Here is a 20,381-nt window from a genome sequence, read left to right as displayed (position 1 = left end):
CGCGAGAGCCAAGTCGATCCTTAAAAAGATCAATCAGCACAAACTAGGGGCCCTCTTTGTCGATGCTGCCAGATATGACAGTGGGGATAAGTTCGCTGTCTCGGTTGTAGACGCGGAGGGCAACCTGCTTAATGCAGCTTCTGTCTATACTAAGTTTGCACATGTGGCGGAAGAAGCGGCGATCGCTCTGGCTTTTCACAGCGCAAAAGTTCCCCTTATCATCTTCTCGGACTCACGCACAGCAGTTAGATCCTTCTCGGCCGCACTAGTGTCTGAACAGGCGAACCATATTGTGAACAAAGCACTTCAAAGAAATCGGGAGAGCAGCGAAGGAGGATACCACATCTCGTGGTTCCCAGCCCATATAGATGCCTCAGTTAACCCGCTTGGATGTAATCCTAACGAGCAGGCCCACCGGATAGCGCGCGATTTCACGTACCGCGCTGTCAGGGGTAGCCAGGCTCGGAACGAGGTCAACATCCACAAAGATCCATTATGTACCTTCCACGAAATTGTTTCCCATTATCGTCTCGGCAGGAGGAAATTTCCACCCCCCCACCCCAAATTGAACAAACCTCAGGCTAGCACACTCACACTTCTGCAAACCCGTTCGTATCCCACTCCCCGGTCCCTTAACAGGATAGACCCTGACCATTCACAGTCGTGCTCCAAATGTGGTCATGACTCATGCTCTTTTGATCACATGCTCTGGTTGTGCCCAGCCCTTAACGCCTCTCCACCCATCACGAAAGAGCAATGGGAGGAATCCCTCAAGAGCAGCAATCTTCAAATCCAACACCAGGCTGTCCAGAGGGCCCACGACATCGCGACGGGACTTGGTCTCCCGGTCCCATCGTGGGCGGAGCCACCGACTTAATCTGGGGGAGCCTTCGGCTCGCCTAGATCTTAGTTCCTCAGGACTGAAATAAAGTTCTTGTCATGTCATGTCTGTTGCACGCCGCCGCGATTTTCGACCAGCCACCGCAAGCTAAGTAAGGCGAAGCGGACCAATCGGAGAAGCCGGCACCTCCCTCTTCATGCGGTTACCTATTTTCGCTCTGCTGGCTCGGCCCCAACGAAACCCTCTCCACTAGAGCGTGCTCCTCGCCTCTTGTCAGCCAATTAGATTTAAAAAACGCTGAGTGTGGACAATGTTATTGGTTTTGAAAGCGAACAAAGGTGACCTCCTATAAACGAGGAGAGTGATTGGGTTGTTCAGAAAACGCTGCGGGTCACCGCCCGATGCTTGCGTCGGTGGTTATGTAAATTTGACGGCAGGAGTTTGGAATCAAAACAGTTTGGAATCAATTTACGGTATAGCGCCCCATGTGTTCTTAATCTATTAAAAATAACCTGCTGTCAGCTTGCAGGACGGCTCCTAGCGCTTTTTTCTTTTTATTTCCAAACAATTGGTGGCGGTCTTTTAGCGACATTTATAACAATTATCGCCGCTGTTTCTGTGACAACTCTTTGAATATAGCCTCCTATGTAGTTACGATCACCCACCGCCAGCGTTTGTCTGTCATATTTGCTTCCGCACATAAAAAAAATTGAAATCTCACCGTTTCCAGTGGTGTGGTCCGGTATGGCGAAGGAAGGGTTGCCAGAGATTATCTCCCAATCACCGGAGTCCGCGATGTTCTCTGGGTACCAGCCGCACCCGCTCTTTTTTTCAAAAGTGCAGTTAACGGCTGCAAAGGTTATCCAAGACCGAAATTGTGAGAATTCCCGCCATGTCTGTAGTTGCATACTAGGCACGTTAGTTAGTTAGTTAGTTAGTTAGTTAGTTAGTTAGTTAGTTAGTTAGTTAGTTAGTTAGTTAGTAGTTAGTTAGTTAGTTAGTTAGTTAGTTAGTTAGTTAGTTAGTTAGTTAGTTAGTTAGTTAGTTAGTTAGTTAGTTAGTAGTTAGTTAGTTAGTTAGTTAGTTAGTTAGTTAGTTAGTTAGTTGCTTTTGGCGCAGCAGCCAAGCTTCGCTATAGTTCGCCAAGACGATGATCATTTTCATTAAGCCAGATGTATTAATGTATTTTTAGAATGTTTGACAGAACAATTTCCTGACAATCAGACAATAAATTTAAAAAATTGGTTTTTATTGCTGTGTTCAAAATTTGTTTGGAACGAGTTGATTCTATGAACTTCAACACTCGCCTCAAAGAGAACGAGCGGTCCTTCATTTAAGTGAAGCATGTTGTAGAATGTGATAAATAAAAACTTCTAGAAAAATCCTTCCTTTGTTTTTCACATTGAGGAAAGGATATTAAAATATGTGTGACGCTTAGGCCAATTCCACATGCTGGCAAATGGACCGTTGTTCTACCAGAAATAAATATGAGTGTATTAAGCATGTGTGACTGGTTCGTAGGTAGCATAGCCCAACCTCGTGAAATCTATTTTTATGCCTACATATTTTGCGTTTAATCATTTCTCGAAACATAAGTACAGCCATGGTAATTGTTTTAACGCTTGACACTTAAGAGATACCGGAGCTAAAGCTTACTCTTACCTAAATACAAGTGAACGGAGATGTCGTTTTTCTCGGAAACCGCTGTAGCAATTTTCATTAGGTTTGTTGCGTTTAAAATAAACGCTAGAACATAGTGACTATAGGAAATAGGCTTTTTTTATTTATATCGTCAACTTTTCTTTAATTGTTGAAAATTGCTGAACTTCAAACAACTGAAGTATCATGGTTACAACTTTGTAACTCAGCAGTAAAAACGACATCACGATTCCATAATTGCATCTAATACTACATCTAAAGTGGACAAACTTGAATTAGACACCGCCCTGACACATACCCCTAATTTGTGAGTAGGATTTTTGCAACACATTTGTGAACATTGTAACAATTTTACGTAAGCTGTTAATTCATATATGAAATTAGTCCGCTTTGTATTCACCAACAGAGGCAATTTACAGAACGGCGATATCTGGTTTAAGTACAGAGTTACGAATTTGTAAACTTCACGCTTTCATTTTTTCAAACTTACCAATTTTCGGGAATTTTCAAAAAACTTCCAGGTTTTAAATCTAAATTTTGTTTGCTAGACTCCCTAGAACTTAACTTTTTCTCTCAAATGCAACAAACTTCATTTCGATCGGTCCGGTGGTTGTCTGATAAAATCATTTCTGCGTTTTACATGCATTCGAATATTGTAACCGGAGTTGACCCTGAGTTAACGCTTCCTCTTGAAAATTGGGATACTACGGAGGCGAAAAAATCGGCGCATCCTATGCATACGCGTGAATCGCTAATATGCGAAGCTTTACTTGATGTTTGCTGGCATGTCTTTACTCCACCTCTCCTTCTTCACTTCTGTGTAGCGCCACGCTCCTCGCTCAGTGCATGCTCCGGCGCCATATTTATTCCCTCCACTTCTTTCTCCACACTCGGCTGCATACCTGTCGCGCTTCTTCACTTCTCGCTTCTTGTTCGGCTTGTCTGTTCGGGCACCATCTGGCACATACCCATTCTGTGGGATTGGCCAAGAATGTTCACATATCCAGTGGCGCACACCCAGTTGCACATACTTAGAGTGTCCCAAGTTGCGCATTCGAACATACCCCCTGGAATATGCCAAGTTGCACATATATGCAGTGCCGCAAGTTGTCTGTTTCGACATGTGCCCAATGGCCCATAATACCCATCGCGGATTAAAGTTGTATACTCGGCAAAACAGCAGCCGCCGGCATCCGCAAAGTGGGGAGAAGAGATAAAGCGAGTTTTGCTTTGAACCAAGTTATGAAGGACGCATAAGCATAACCACTCACATTCTTCCTTTGTCTCGTCAGGGTGGCAATGATGGTACTCGATGTCGTCGATGCTGGCATTCTCACCAGCAGAAAAGTAGAACTGCGTCAGTAGAGAACGCACCATGTAGAAGAGGGTCAAACACTTACTTACTGTGCTGATGGCGTAGCCTATTCATAGTAGTGAAACAGATCAAAAGACGATATGCGAGCGATCGTTTTTTTTTTATTGCGATAGCAATTATATGGACACTCAAAAGCAGATTTCTGCCGTCGGCGTCGCCGTCGCCGTCGCCGTCGCCGTGAGGTTCCGTATGACGTCATTTGGAGATGAAATCGTCGCCGCGCGCCGAACGCTGTATGTGCGAGTGAAAGGGCGCGAGGGGCGCGTCTTTCACGGGGAGTGAACGCACGGCGGAGAACAAACGCGCGTTCTGCGCCGTGCTCGCTTAAGGGCTGCAGAAGTAGGCGTCTCTTTTCTCCTTTACAATCACCATATATGTAGAGCAAACGCGCCTTCTTCGGACGCGCGAGAGGCCGTGGGGGAGGGGGAGGGAAGGGAGGCGACGTTTAGCTGCGGCACCAAGTGCCTATTTATATCAGAGGCTCCCGCAACAGTCACCAACGCCGCACGCATTTTGAGCTAACGCGGGCAAAACGCCGATGGCGTCGACAACAGTTCTGCGTGTTGTTGCTACCAAAGCCGCTCACCTTACTTCGTATGACATTGCTGTGTTGCTATCGCATTCATTGCTTCGCCCTTAGGGCGAAACTGTGACATTTTTTTTCATTACCACTTTCCCAACCGTGCCCATAGAACGCTGATCACCTATGGTCTTTGAGAGCAGAGGCCTATTATATAGCTCCCGCGGAGTTCCCTGGTTTTGAAGTTCTGAGGCATCTTGTATAGGTAGCCTGAAAACTATAGTCCGAGACCGACGCCGGTCAGTCATTTCTGACAGCCATGGACCGCTATTGCAGGCAAGCGCCAAATCTGCAAGAAATGCTACTAGGACAACTGCATTATCAAACCAAACGTTTTTTGCAAAAACAGAAAAAAAATGGGTACGTTTGCTTCACCCCATTGGGCACTACCTTCCCCAATGACACATTAGCCATGATGGTTAAAAATAGTATATCCTGTCTAGAACATTCCTTGCTCTAGTTTTTCAGTTAAAATTGGAAACTATTTGTAGCTCTTGAATTCTTCTTCCCCTGTGTCTTTTGAGATATAAAAAGATAATTTTTTATCTGACAGTTTTTGGGAAATATTTTCAGTTTGACAAAATAAATATGACATTTAACCAGTAATAAAAACTCTTTGTAAATTACCATCCTTCAAAATAATATTTACATAACATGATTTCTATGTATGCATTGTGCTGTAAACTTAACAGCACTTTCGTTAAAACAACGGAGCAAATGTCACCTAAAAGAGGCATTTTTCCCAAGGCCTGGGTGAAACTTGGATGCTGTCCAACTTTGTAAAACGACGGTGAAGTTCTTGTGCGAAGTCATGGATAGCCTCCGGTGCCGGAAACGATTGGCAGCAAAATGTCGTTTGGGCTTTGAACCTTATTTATGATTTCAGTTCGGGTCTCATTATTCTAGTCATGGACCAAATTCGCAAGCATTTGATTTAGAATATAGTACGCGGCAAGATATGTGAGTACTTTCCCCTTTATCTTTCTGTCTCCCCTCACCCCATTCCTAGTGCAAGGTAACAAACTGTATGTCTGTCTTCCAGTTAACCTACCCTAATTTCACATCTCACTCATTTCTCTCTTTCTCTCCCTCTATCTATCTATCTATCTATCTATCTCTCCATCTATCTATCTTTATTTATTTATTAGCAAGGCCTTTGCAACAATCAACTGTTCACGCCTCTGCCATATCACTTCCTGGAAATGCCACTATCATTTGCTGTTTTCAGTTTGCAAATGTCAGTACCAAGCCTCAGGTTTCAAGTAAACGATTTCAAAGGTTTCTTTCCGTGCAGTACAAAATAGATGTCGAGGCAGCTTCAATTAATGCTACTGCGCCTATTGCCGCATACAGCGACAGCCGCCTCGACACAGAGCGACTGCCTGCGTAGTTCTTGTACTTACCACTCGTATTTTGTTTAGTGCAATAGAACAAGTAATTCACTCCCCAATTCGGACATCATCTCCGACACATCAGCATTAGCGTCAATTTTTTACCATCGAGCAATTAAGTGCATAGAGTGAACTCAGTTGTGTTATCACGTTTTGATTTTTTTCCCAAATTTTTAATTTCCCTAAAGAAAAACGCGAGAAAAAACTGGGTTTTCCTTAAACCACTCGAAATTCCCGACGTTGTTGTATCTTAGCCGCATTTTAGCGTAATGAATAAACGGATGCATCTCTATTCGTAGAAAAGGATTACTCTGTAGCCTATGGATTGGGTTGCGGGACTAGAAAGTTATAAGTAAATGTCCGCATGGTATAGGCAACAACAAGATTAAGTTTGTGGCAGCAAAAGTTGTCGACAAATTTTTCTGTGCCTAATAAATAAGCTGCAGCTTTTTCTGGTAAAACTTTCACTAAAACTAAAGTACGCTAACGCTTCCCGCAGATATGAGTCTTATTATACCACAGCAAGCAGTCACAGCACTGCGATCATACACCCGCTTACGGCCCTGCCTCGCCACTGGTGCCGCATGCCCCTCAGAACACTCTATAGACAGGCCCTTGCGTTTCAGTTTCTTCGCCTCATTCGTAAAAGTGCTTATGCGCTACACTCTGAAGTTCGCTTTACTTTAGATCTCGCCGGTAGCTTTCATGATCCTGTTTTGCTTCAAGCACGTTTTGCGTCACGTCTCTTATGTTTGTCTCTTCCTTTTAGAAGAGGAGGGTGTAGAAGAGGAGGGAAGAGGAAGGTAGAAAAATAAGGTGTATGCACGAGACCCGTATCACGCTTCCAGCAAGGAAGTTTGAAAGGCAAGTGTACAGGCTTACTCTGGTGCCGGGACGTCGGTTTCCGACGTTTACTGCCTGCATCTTCCAGGTAACTTGCTCTTCACCCTCCCAAGCACGTAGCACGTTCTTCTTGAGAGTCCGTACCTTGTCCGTATCTCTGAGCGTTTCCACAACGTCCACGGAAATGTATACCGGCAGGTCTGAAATTGCACGCGTGCTCAACTCACATATATAGCACTTTTCCCTACACGATTTTCTTGAACTATTCAACGTGGTTGCCTGCTCCTTAGACCACGTTCCACGTGGTCTAAGCAGTTTAATCTATATTCTACATCCGTGAGCTTGGCAGTGAATGAGACTGGCTAACGTTCTCACGGCTATAGTAGGGTTATGCGTCTCAAGTGTATCAGGTGCTTTCCTATTTCGATTATGTTCATTTTGCCATCAAGTATTCATAGATATTTACTTTGACAGTATGACATGACATAGACAGTACGAATAATAATTAACTCACAATTGTTAACATTTACGAACGTATTAAACTATTTTTGCCCGAGTCAAGAATAAGACAAGCTGCAGTAAATTCTGGAATACGACTTTATGGAATACAGCGTTCTGGAATACGACTTTGGAATGCATAACCAGTTTATATGAAATTAGATAACGATTTTTATATACCTATTGGCATGGCGCAATCAATATTAAATTAATAAATAATGCAGGACTTGTTTTATACCATAATTAAATGTATTCCTATGTAATCCCGCGCCTGTGTTATTCTTTGTGCAGTAAATCTGTAAACCAGTATTGGTGTAGCAAACCCAGCTTTGGTAGCCATATTATATGTATGTCCGTATGTATGAGTATGTATGTGTGTATAATATGTATGTATTGCAGGTCTGGTGTGTACATGTACATGGGCGTACAGTGATATTTCAGCATCCGCGCAGTCACACTCACACTTACTCTGTTTAGGCAGAAATGTATAGAAGGTGAGCCGGCACGTATGGCCCATCGCCCCCAGCTGCGGTGTCATCAAGGCTGTGTTGCGACCCCTGGGAACAGCTGCGTCACAAAGCAGGTGTTAGTCATTTTAGGTCCGTGAACCAGCTATATTAAAATAAACATAAACACCAAAACCCCCACATCCCATACCTCGAGATGATCATATTTGATCCGATATAAAAAGTTAAAAAATAGTATATTCCCCCCCAGAACATATGGGTTTATTGGATGTGGTAAATACGGGACTCCTTTTTTTTCTGTCACGAAATGAAAAGTCGTTAGTAATCCCACGGCGTTTTGATAAAACCGTTCTCCCTCATATGTGCTCTCTTATTTGTTCTCACTACCTGCAACATTGGAACTGCATTGTATTCTTCTTCTTTCTATGGTTTTACGTGCCAAAACAAGCGGTGATTATGAGGCCCGCCGTAGTGGAGGGCTCCGGATTAATTTTAACCACCTGGGGTTCTTTAACGTGCACTACAACGCAAGCACACGGGCGTTTTTACATTTCGCCTCCATCGAATTGTGGCCGCCGCGGCCGGGATTCGATCCCGCGACCTCGTGCGCAGCAGCGCAACACCTCAGCTAACTAGGCCACCACGGCGGGTTGCACTGTATTCGCCCCTTAAAGTGCCGAAAAGGTCCCTTCAAAATGACGGTTCATGTGTATGCTGCTTTTTTCTGCATTGTCTGTTTCCCATTATAAAATAACAAGTGATTCGAAACAAAATACTAATGTTTATTGCGTGATAATTGAAAATACAATCATTAATAAGAACGTTCCACTCGTTAACCTTTTAATGAATAAATTCAGGAGCTACATTTAAATGCACGATTGAAGACAGCCAGTGCTCAAACCGTAGCCCGTCCCAGAAACTATGTGCCTTCCACCAGTTTCGAGAAATAAGTATGCTCAAACTCTGCATTGTTGTTTCCGCGAATATAGTCCCACATTGTGAAAAAAATATTGCAAGTAAAACTTAACTGGAACAGTAGTGCACCTCACGGCACATTTTGAGCGCGTATTTTTCGGAACAGCTACTAGGCACCAAGTTTCAAGCAAAGAGTGATGCTTAGAGTATTGGCTGACCTCACTTCTGTGATTACAATACGCTCCCAAAAGTAATAAATTAAAATAATTAATTAGTAATTATAATCGAATTGGAGATTATCGCGCAAATGCTGATGTCAGCCCCTGTCATGAAGCATGTCAGCAAAAATTGCTTTATCACGAATGCACCATTTTTGATAATCAAATTTATCAGACAAGTGGCATATGTCAAGAATTATTAAAATCCGATGATAATTTATCTCGCCTCAGTGTTCCGGGAAAGAAAGGAAACAGAAGCACGTATTTGCCCATACAGACTGGCATAGTGGGAAACTCAAACAAATCAATGAATTCGTGTCCGATAATTCCGCATCTAATAAACCACCGATTTGCTTTCGTTACTGCGGGCGTTGCAAGGCTCCTCACCGGCGTCCGTCTTGAGGAAGGCGGCGTAGAAGCCACGCTCGTTGCGACTGCTGTCTTCACGAGGCAGGGAAGGAAAACGCATCCGGTTGTTGGAAACCATGAGGGCTGATAGACGGGTCCAGCGTGGCTGGCTCTGCGTGCGGGCGGCCTGAAGACCGCACATGTCCTTCGAGAAGTCGCAGGCACCTGCATAGACGCATAGAGTGAGGTAACCCCGCCCCTTCCGATGCAAGGTGATGATTTCGCCGCAATCCTTAAGCGATATTCTACTAAGTCTTTCGCTGTTGCCGCCTTATACTGCTTTTATCGCGGGTGCTTTATAACTGCGCTGCCAAGCACTGGATGTTTACGACCAATGCCAATAAGAAAGCTAGTCGTACTGGTGTATTTATCCACTGCTGTACTCTGCAGTACTTAGTGCAACTACTCGTTCCAAAGGGTAAATAAATGTTCATACTTGTAGAACGTTTCCAATATAATCGAACCCATCGATCGATGTTTAGTTAAGGTAATGATTCTATTAGTTGTTCTTGAAAAGATTTGTCCGATTGTATGCCGTCGCAAGATAAATCAATTAGCAAAATATTTGCTCTCTGAAGATCAGTTAAATTGCGAGCATTTTATACCTGTGGTTTAACATGTTCATAGCTCGTGCCGAGGGTGAGAGTTTATAGCAGCTTGTATAAGTATTGACTTAACTGGTCATTTTTAAAGCCAAATGATGAACAAACATTAATTTCTGTCGGACACTATCATTTCACTACACTTTGTGGTGGCTTGTTGGAGTTCAAGGAGTTTTTTTACAGAATGTCACTCAAGCGAGGGAATGCATTAGAAAAAAATCGGAAAGAGTCGAACAAATAGCGGGGTTGATTAGACTGTGTACAATCGATAAGATTAAGGCAATACACCTGTACAAAAATGATTGCGCCTCGCTCTGCGTGTCCCTCGAGAGCGAACCACGCGAGAATAAGGTTTGGTGCGTTTTTCACGCGCTAACGTCCACGCCGCCAAACAGACACCCTCTGGACTCACTAGCAATAGATTAGCGCGTCAGCTTCATGGCGCTTGCGCAAAAGTTCGCCAACCGCTCCGCGCGGACACCACATAGCCCATTCCGCGAGAGCACCGGAGCACGGCTATACCTCAGGTGATGCGTTGAATGCGATCGCTGTCACGGAGCTGGACCACGCTATTAGAGGCGTGCAAGCGGCGCCCGGCGCCTGGGCAGGACGGCTTGACATACCAGATGCTCCGAAGTTTAAATGAGCAACACCGACAACAGCGTCTCCAGCTATTTAACGACGTCTGAGCGTCGGGAATTCTATGCCGGTGGTGTGACGTTGGGCAGTGACTTCATTAATTCTATGCCCGAAAAGGGAGCATGGAACAGCGGTCATGGTTTTATTGAACTAGCCAGCCATGGTGGCGACGATACCGAAAGCGGCAGACGGATGCGACCGCCCATTCCGGGTACGCTGATAGGTCTTTCCCAAGACCTATCAAAATGTAGGTCTTAACGAGACAAGAAGCGATAATTAGTCGCAGAGTTGGTAAAATGAAAGGCACGAGTGTAATTAGCGCCAATATAGTAAAGAATTAACCGCATTGCAATATAATTCTGTAAAGATTGCACCGCCGTAGGTATAGACATGTTGAGGGAAAGTCACCGTACGGCACACTTTTGGGATATTGAGCGAATTCGCTTGGACTAAGTAGGGCTAGTGCTAGACAATGGTGCCTTGAAGTTAGGTTTGCCGGTGCCCACAATAACTGAGAATTGTCGCAGAGTAGGTAAAATTAGCGGTACACGTAATTAGCACCAATATAGTCGAAAATTAGCCACATTGTACCAAATAATGCACTGTCTCCGGGAGTGGCCCGGCCCACCTGGCCCCTTAGTCAAAAAAAAGAAAGTGTCAACGAAGTGACGATGCTTAAAAAGACAAGATCGACGTAATTGTGTATGAAATACTATATGAATAACATATAAAATGAGGGACTAATGAACGTGAGAAATAGACAGAAAGAGACAGAATAGAGAGACATAATCAACATTTAATCATAGAATCATTTGAACAACCATGTGCTTCGACCTTGTCTTCATTAGCGTCGATACTTGATTGACGGTTTCTTTTTCATGAAACTGACTTACCACTTTCCAACCCAACGAAATAGTTAACCCAACTCTTACATGTTCGTGCAAACATCACTAGTATGCGACAGGTGTCAAGCTATGACAGTGACTGACCGCAGTGGCTTTCATCCGAACCGTCGGGACACTGTTTGAGGAAATCGCACAGCTGGCTCGCCGGAATGCAGTGGGTGACGGACAGGCAGGCAAACTCGCCATGCGAGCAGTTTGATGGTGTGGAAGTGGTGGTTTCAGCTGACCTCTTGGGCAGCGGACCTGAGGCAAGGACACAGTGCTCAGGTATAACAGACGGTCAAGTCTGCTGCATGATTAGTTGATTATAAATTATAACAAAAACGGCAGACATAATAAAAAACAGGATATTTACCAGCTATTCTCTATTATCAATAAGCAATGTTGCACAAAAAAGGCCCTATTCAACAATGCGCTTTCATGCTGATGCACCGAGAGGGTCTTTTCCTTAACCCATAATTAGCTCTTCTCCTATGTTTCGACTTGCGGCCAACAGCGCCGAACATCATTCTCACGAATGCGACAAAACCATAGAACAGATTATGTTCCACTGTCCGTTCTTTTACTGTCAACGATATCCTTTGTGTGCTAACCTAAAATCTTAGACGAGAGGCTGTTCTCGAAAGTAAAAATCCGGAATCTTGGCTGATCTACTTCGGTATGCACAAGGACACCAAAGCGCTCATGCGCTTCTTCAATGCAACTGGACTTTGCGAGCACTTGTGACTGGCTATATGTGAGTGCACGTTCACTTGCGGATGTGCACACACTGACCCTCCTTCTTCCTTCTCATCTTTCTTTCCCCCTTTCCTCACGTGTAGCGTAGACAGCCAGGCACGACCACGGTTAACCTTCCTGCCTCTCCTTTTTTAATTCTCTCTTTTTATTTGTATACCATGCAGCATTTGCCTTTGACAGTTATGGAATGGAAAAATATTATTGCAGCTATTTTATTCAGAGAAAACACGTTTCCTCATCCTGCATACGCAAAGCCTTGCTGGAATAACAGATAATGTCGCGAAGTTGGAGCCCCCTTTACACACGCATTATTAGGTCTTTTGCCATAAGGGAAGGTCTAAGATTGCTCCAGCTTGCCAAATTATTCAGGTAGCTAATGCACCTTTCTGTCCGTAAATTTCTCCTGGCTGCTTATTTTATAATCCTCACATTTGTCAATATGACGTCTAAATAAATTAATAAATGACAAACACCGATAAAAGCAATATCAATTTTTTTCTGTGTTTTTTTTTAATTTCTCATATGCCATTTCTTAGAAGCTAAGTTTTACGCTTGCACAATTACGGTCATTTGGGGCATATAGATTACGAAGAAGTTGGTGCTCTCTGATTTTCTGTGTCCTACAACTTTTAACACTTACAAGAAACATAATGGAATAAGCAGAATGGTGGCGCTATATAAACGCACAGTTAACACATGGTGCTTCCCGGTTAAAAATCGAACCACATTGTCATAAGTACCACAAGGTATACCTGAAGCAGCATGACAGCTGTCAAGGAAAGTGATGTCATCAATCGCAATATAACCATGAGCATTTCTTCCCTCTTCTATGTGGCCTTCGATGGATACCTAGTGAAAGGAAGAAAAAAAAGCCAAATATTCACAAACTACAAACCTAGGAAAGTATGACAATTGCTCAAGACGCAGAGAACATATTTATAAGCTTGCGACATGCAAAAAAGTGTCCGCGCGTGCTTGAGTACCGCATTGGAGAAGCGTGGCAAAACGCTCACTTCTCCGCATAAAGACGTCTTGTGAGGAGAAGCCCGTTTCTACAATCCTCGACACTCGTTTTTTTATGTTATTCTTTTAGAGTTTCTTTGCATTGTTCTTTCTTTCTTTTTTTTTCTTACGTGAATGCATTTGACAACGAAGTAAGTACTAGTACTTTAGGGTACTAAAAGGAGCCGGCGTCCCGCGACGTAAAGTGTGCCCCGCACGTCGATGCTGGGTGCTGACAATGACTGCGACGTTCTGCACTGGTGAGACGAAAGGACCCTATTGAGGACACATCAGCGGGAGGGGGTGCCTTTAAGGCATAGTGCGGAGGCGAGTGTGATGGTTGTTGGAAGTGCAAAGGTTAACCTCAGGCAGATTGAAAACGATCCTAAGTTTGTCAAAGATGAACCGAAGACAGCTGGAGGTGAGGAGAAAGTTATTGCAAAAGAACGCCGTGGTAGCGACAATAATTTCCCTTTGTGGAAGCAATTCTGCCCATTGTAATGGAAGGCCAAGATATTAAACCAACTAGAACCGTAAGGGACATCCACCTTACATAGGCGCTGATGGGAACGTTGACTGGTCAGCGGTCGTGATAAGCAAGATACGTTTAGAATATTGGCGGGGGGGGAAGCAGCGATGAGTAGGTGCCGAAGTCGTTACAGGTGTAGGTAATTTTACAAGATGGGCGAAATTCTAGGCTGCGATAGATGTAGTAAAACCTTATTAGCTCACGCAGGCTTGGCGACTATTCGTCCCTACCCCGTTTTAAAGAAGAGGCGATTAGAAATCAGTCACCACTGTTTCTAAGCATGTTGGCTGTTGCTCCGCCATTCTAGTGCACGGCCGTGCCAATAAGCTGCAGACTTTTATCTAAGGGAGCCTAAAACTATGTAGATAAAAAAGAAGAGACGTGCACAGCGCCTTGCTTCTTAGTATATCGTATTACGCGCTGTTTATATACCATGTCCCAGCTAACGTTAGCCAAGCTACTCAACCCCCCAAAAAAAATATTAGAAAAGTTCGTCGAAAGTGCAATCATAAGACCTACGGTCTTCGGTCGTCAGAGGTCTGACGACAGAAGACCGTAGGTCTTAACGAAGACGCACAATAAAGACAACAAGACACACAAGCTGAAAAGCGACATAAGCAATCTCAATTAACATTATGAGCATTCCGATTAAGAATGGCCACTACCAATGACTAAACATCAGTTTTCACCTCAAAATCTGAAGTTTCGTGGAAGGGCACAAATGCCTCAGTGAAGTGGTGGAACTCAGTAGGGCGGTCGCTTTTCCACACATCGTTGAAATCCCCATCGGCAGTGCTCCGAGTCTTGACAGCGAGTACAGCGTTGGTCGGGCCTTTTATCGTGTAGTAAAAACGCATCTGTGGACAATCAGGAACACTTATGAAAATATTCGCTTCGCGTGCGCTACTTCGAAAAACAAAACGAGGCATGCACGAAGCAATGCAAAATGCATGGCAAAGTGCATGCAATGCAAGAAATGTTTTGTTAGCCATCAGTAGACGTTTCAACATACAAAATTCCTTATACGACGGAAAAATCTCTTGATGGTCTGATGGTCTTGAGTTTGATGGTCCGGCTATTCTTTTATTATTTTTTTATTCATGAACGCCTTAGCAGCCTTGCAATTCTCACTCGTGGCAGCTGCTGACGTCATGAACCACGACCTCCTCCTGGTATCATGTGCAGTAGTGGCTGCTGAGGTTTTGGTTTGCCATCGTCTGCCGTAGTGGCTGCTGGTCTTTGTGCAAAACGCAAGCAACGCTTCACTGAAACGACTTCACAATACATGGATATCTATTCGAGTGTTAAGATATATGTCACCCAGAGAAGAAGCCGGTAAGCTACACAGTTGACAACATTCATTACCACGGGCTTTTCCCGCGTTTTGCGTGCGTGATGTAAACAAGAGCTTACTTTAAACCTCCCTGAAAAATGCTAAAATCAAAAGCCACTTCTTGCGAGTATTGCTTCATGTGCCCAGAAGCGACTGTCACGCGCAAACAAACCCAGCAGTCACGCTAGGGCTAAACTTCGTGGATTGGAGATATCGACGAAGATATGTACATATGCGGCAGACAAAGTACTAGAGTTTACGTCTGAGCTTCAGAAGCTTGTTTTGGTCTGTTATGTGCAGAAGTAGATACAAGTGCACGCAAGCAATCAAACAAAGCTTTTTTTTTCTCTCGATGTTTCTCCTAGCGACGGACTTGAGCCGGTTCGACGACAGTCGGCAGATTATTTTAACAGCGGAGCTGTTTAAGCCGGGCGTAATGTGTCAACCGCGAACAGAAAATGTGGGCCGATCTTGGCGGTAGTGCAGAAACGGTCCAAGCGCAATGGCACATCCATGTGAACTAGCGAAGCTTGACCTGGCTAATTATAGGTAAGCATGGTTGGGACTACTTAAGCTTCGTCAGTCATCGATAGCCAATCGATAGCCAATCAATTGCTAATCGATAATCCATCAATAATCAATAAATTTCTTAAATTGGTAGTGGTTAGGCTAGCCCAATTACGTGGCCAATACGTTGCTATAGCCAATCGATAGCGAATCAATAGCTAATCGATAATTGATCAATAATCAATAAATTCCGGAAATTGCTGGGGATGACTTGGTAGTGCTTAGCCTATCCCAAATACGTGGCCAATACCTTGCGATAGCCAATCTATAGCCAATCAATCGCTAATCGATAATCGTTCAACAATCAATAAATTCCGGAAAAGCATAACCCGTAAGGCCAGGGCCAGCTAGGTGTCGATCAGCTCCGCTGTTTCTTTAGCCTTGCGCCACTAGTGCAAGCTACGCTATTTTTTTCTGTCATTTTCATCACAGTGAAATAAAACGAACACTCGCCAATGGAAATACATGTATTGGAAAAGAAAAACTTGACGTTTCGAGTCCCGTACGGGACCCTTGATCACAATGAAATCAAACGCGGTGGCTCTTGTTTAAGTATGGGATAGATGGCGTAGTGCGCGTGTGTAGATTTCTGGCAGATCCCCACGTGTCCTGTTTATCGCATGTTGCGTCGTCTGAATGTGCAGCGAATGTGCAGTGACAAATACATGTATTTCCATTGGCGAGTGTTCGTTTTGTTTCACTATGCTCATTCCTCGCCAGACGGGTTTCCGTCGAAGTCTGGATCATTTTCATCACAAAAGACACCTAAACTGCGACTACTTTCACTTGCCGGTCGTTGGCGTTGCCAGTGTGGTATGACAGATTGGTATTTCAGCGACACTGCTTGCCAATGGCATGGCCGATTGTTGGCGCCAACGTCATGTACGTATCATGTCTTGCACTCCTGGAGTTAGTGCAGTCACACAAGGGTGGTCACACATTGAAACTGCTGGGCGGCTCTGTGACAATCTCATAACTGTTTATGTACCATGTGAACAATCGTATAACTGTTGACGTGCCATGTCAGCAGCACAATGTTACCGATTAGACTAAGTATTTAGGAAGCCGCACCAGGGCGTCTCGGGTCTTGACGTCACCGCGGTTCATAATCCAAGTTCTCGATGTTAGACGAATACACCATCCAGTGGTCTGAAACTTCTGAACTGGGTGAATAAGATTTTATGCTCTTCATTGCAATATCAAATTGTAATATGCAGGTCTACCATGTCGTGACCCCTTCAAGTGTGTTCTGAACTCATTTTCGCGTAGTTGTCTCCCTATTACCATAATTCCTAATTTTGACAACTGCGTTTCAACAAAAATTCAACGCGAAGGATACGAGTTCATATTAAGAAGGGACCAAGACTGCTATAGCGAGGAAGTTTCACTAAGTCAGGTAATGGTTCAACAACCAGCTCTTACCACACAAAGGGTGCTTGCATTCAGTTGAGGGCCCAGAAGTGATGCGACGACAGTCCTCGCTTTTGACTTCAAGTACAGAAAAGAACCTGTTACAACACGCAAGAAAATGTAATTATTGTGAGGTGCATGACCCAAAGTAAGACCGAAATCAACTCATACGTGCCTATAGTTTATACCTGTCTCTCATTACATCACCCTTGTCGCTCTCCCGTGCCAGAGCAGATTTTATCATGCTATTATTGCCCTTGCAAATTAGATCTAAATAACTACACATTTCATAAACTGTCGATAGAAGGGTTTTTTTTTTTTCACTAGGAAGTGAACATTCAATATACCGTCTATGTTCTAAGGGCATACGTCCTTGCAATTGTAGCCAGCCGGTGTCTCTAGGTTACGTAGCAGCACAAGCAAAATCTGCACGAAAGCGTTTACAGATACTCTGCTGTGTATCGTCATTCTTTAGAGTGACTTTTGATCATACCACTCTTCGTTGCACGACGCGCTGATACTGGCAATGTAATTTTTATGATGCTAGCGCGAAAAGAGACACTTACATACAGTACGAGAGAGACGACACAAGCGCATGTATCGTCTTCGTTCTTTTGTATGCAGGTGTCTGCTTTCGCGCTACCATCATGAACGCATAGCAACTTTTCCAATATTATATCTTGCTGAATGCAATGTTACCGTCTTTTCCTCCACTCGTGTGATCTCGCGTAGGTCCCCTTTTCAAGTATGGGAAAGGTTTTTCTCTTGTCCAACCACCACCTCGGCTTGCCTCCAATGGAGTCCAGTCACAGAATGACGAATCGAAGTTGCATCTAAACTTGTAGTCGTCTGGAAAGCAAACGTGACAAGGATACTCATCCCGTGATCACTTTTTAAGTGCGACCTCTTGTGATCAGCCATTTTTTACGCAGCCACTCACGAAAACAGCGAAGACAACGTAAATGTACCAACCGTAATACTCCTGGACTAAACATAACACGCGTTCCATTTTCTAAAGGGATGTTGCAAACAGACGAATAATAATTTATCAATAAGCTAGCTTTCTTCGGTGTTGCTAAATAACCTACATTGCCAGCACGTTCTGAGATACGAGGAAACGAACGTTGTGTCGAGGAATGGGAAAGAAGGGGCATTTACCGTCAGTTAGGTTAACGTCGAACAATTTTCATAATTGTAGTAGATTTCGCTGCCTAAACTGCATTTTTCTGCAACCATATAAGCAAGTATTTTGGTTATTTCAGCAATCTCAATGCCGCCCTCTTTCGTAACGGGTTTGTTCCGGAGCAATTGCAAGTACTTTCACGCAAAGCATCTTGCCGGTCAAGACGTTGATAATTCAGTTACACCTCACCATTTAAACTCGCCCTCCCGTTAATTATAAAGAGTAAATAATTGTCTTAGTTCGTTAAGTCACACTCAGCATTTAAAACTTAAATCTTATATTCGCAGCTCAAAATAAAAGTTGAGAGAAAAGAACTTTAGCTACAGAGGAAGTAAAACAAGACGGACAGGAGCAGAGGCACGCAGCGCCTGTCTGTCTCCTGTCCGACTCCTGTCCGTCTTGTCTTCTTCGCGCTGTAGCTATAGTTATGTACCACCAACAAGCCCCAGTTTTCACACTTTTCAAGAGAAAAAAATATATCGGCAAAAATAACAGTAAATAAAGTATGCCACATTTTCTGCAAAAGAAAGAGAGAGAGAGGAAAGCAGAGAAAGAAAAGAAAGAAGTAATAGGAGACTTGAGAAAATGCCACAAAACATTGCGTAGTCTTCCTTCAGCATGCGGAGGTACATACAGCATGTTGAGTCCCATTCACATGTATTGTGGAACAAGTGTGCAGTAAAACGGTACTTGCAAAAAAGGAGAAATTGTGGTTAGATAACTGTATTGCGTATGATTGCGCTGCTAAGGTGTCACATACAGAGTCACTGACACGGAAACACGAAACAGACACGGGTCTTGCGCCCAATGTCGTCCGTTTCTTGTTTGCGTGTCAAGTGTCCTATGTGTGCAACCTTAGCAGCGCAATCAAACGCCGTCCAATTATTTCATACCAACTAGCCCCCATCGAAGCACTTCTGAGTGATTTCGTAGTACGCCAGAATTACGGTGAAGATAAAGCAAAATTTTGGATATCCCTCCCTGTAACCAGCGTGATAGCCACTGTGACCTGGGAAATCGAGGCCTTATGTCCGTGCGTACGTGCGCCATAAGTTGCTTCACAAAAACAGCACCTAGAAGTAAGAAGGAAATTTCGGAGCTGCGAATAACAGTAGTGGCGCAGTGTGCTGTGGATGAAGGAGGCAAAGGAGGCGTGAAATGAAGTACAGGCGCGGAAGATGTAAGCCGGCGCAGAGCTTCTTCACTCCCAGTGTAGTTGCCACGCAATCAGAATTCGCTCGCCGTCTACGCGGAGGAAGCGCCCGGGCCCTTCGCGTGCCTGAGATGTTAATCCTATCTGATGTCACACGAATGAGTCCATGAACCAGAGCGAATCATCGAAGTTCGGGTTTTATTTATTTAAGTGTATCGCAAGAGGTTGATGTTATCTTCCTTGCGATATTAATTTACAGACTTAAAGACATGCCTGAATTAAATGCGAGTAAATGTTTATAAATATGAACATCAACTGCAACGTACAGAAACCTGGCTATTCATTCAGACAAAGCTAATCAGCCTGTCTCACCCGCGCAAACATAAAAAGATGCAGTTTTGCCCGTAAGGCGAAGCATCAATTGCGATAGCAAATTAGTAGCAAGCTATATGGAGTAAGGATGGTAGTTTTATCGGCTGTATAAAATTGGACACATTCGCTTACTAACTGAATTAACAAGCATGGTGTCAGTGCGCACAAGCAAACATGGATAGATCACACTCAATCCACACACCATCGCTGTCAAAACGCTGGCGTGAGCAAGCGCACCAGCAGCAGCGAGCGAAGGTTCGTGCGGTCTATCGCTTAACGGAAACCGAGCGGCGAAAGCACAGCGCATACAAAGGTTGGAGCCGTCTTGCAGATCGCTTTCAAGATACGGTGCGTGCGACCGCCCGGCGCCGCGCAAAGTACAAGTACGCAGTTGCTCGCAGAGCAGAAGCCGCAACCCCTCCCTCCCGCGCTGCCTTCCCGCATTCCTCATCGCGCGTGGGAGATTGAGTCGCCAGTTCCCCTTGCACCCGGTCGCAAGATAGGCATTTGGTGCCGCAGCTAAACGTCACCTCCCCTCCCTCCCTCCCATCCCCGCGATCCGGAAACGCGACGGAAGAAGTCGCGTTTTCTCTCCGCCATACGTTCGCTCCCCGTGAAAGCGCGCGTCCCTCGCGTGCTTTTACTCGCACATACAGCATACGGCGCGCAGCGACGATTTTATCGCCGTTGAACTTTATACGGAACCTCACGGCGACAGCGACGCCGACGGCAGTAATTCCGCTTGGAGTTACC

The 20,381-nt window shown here is 44.4% G+C and overlaps 1 protein-coding gene across 1 annotated transcript in view; it reads right to left on the bottom strand.

Annotated features, from left to right (window-relative positions):
* The window catches only part of LOC119435473 (MAM and LDL-receptor class A domain-containing protein 1-like), a 168,268-nt gene that overhangs the window by 121,788 nt on the left and 26,099 nt on the right, over positions 1–20,381 (bottom strand). Inside the window, 10 exon segments of the mRNA XM_049672663.1 lie at positions 1,563–1,691; positions 3,772–3,853; positions 6,729–6,889; positions 7,656–7,754; positions 9,175–9,360; positions 11,426–11,584; positions 12,832–12,928; positions 14,300–14,467; positions 16,933–17,018; positions 17,620–17,769. Coding sequence (XP_049528620.1) covers positions 1,563–1,691; positions 3,772–3,853; positions 6,729–6,889; positions 7,656–7,754; positions 9,175–9,360; positions 11,426–11,584; positions 12,832–12,928; positions 14,300–14,467; positions 16,933–17,018; positions 17,620–17,769 — 1,317 coding nt within the window.

This window comes from Dermacentor silvarum, chromosome 1 (assembly GCF_013339745.2).
Source record: "Dermacentor silvarum isolate Dsil-2018 chromosome 1, BIME_Dsil_1.4, whole genome shotgun sequence".
In the NCBI taxonomy this organism is placed as follows: Eukaryota; Metazoa; Arthropoda; class Arachnida; order Ixodida; family Ixodidae; genus Dermacentor; species Dermacentor silvarum.
This window is presented reverse-complemented; position numbering and strand designations above follow the sequence as displayed.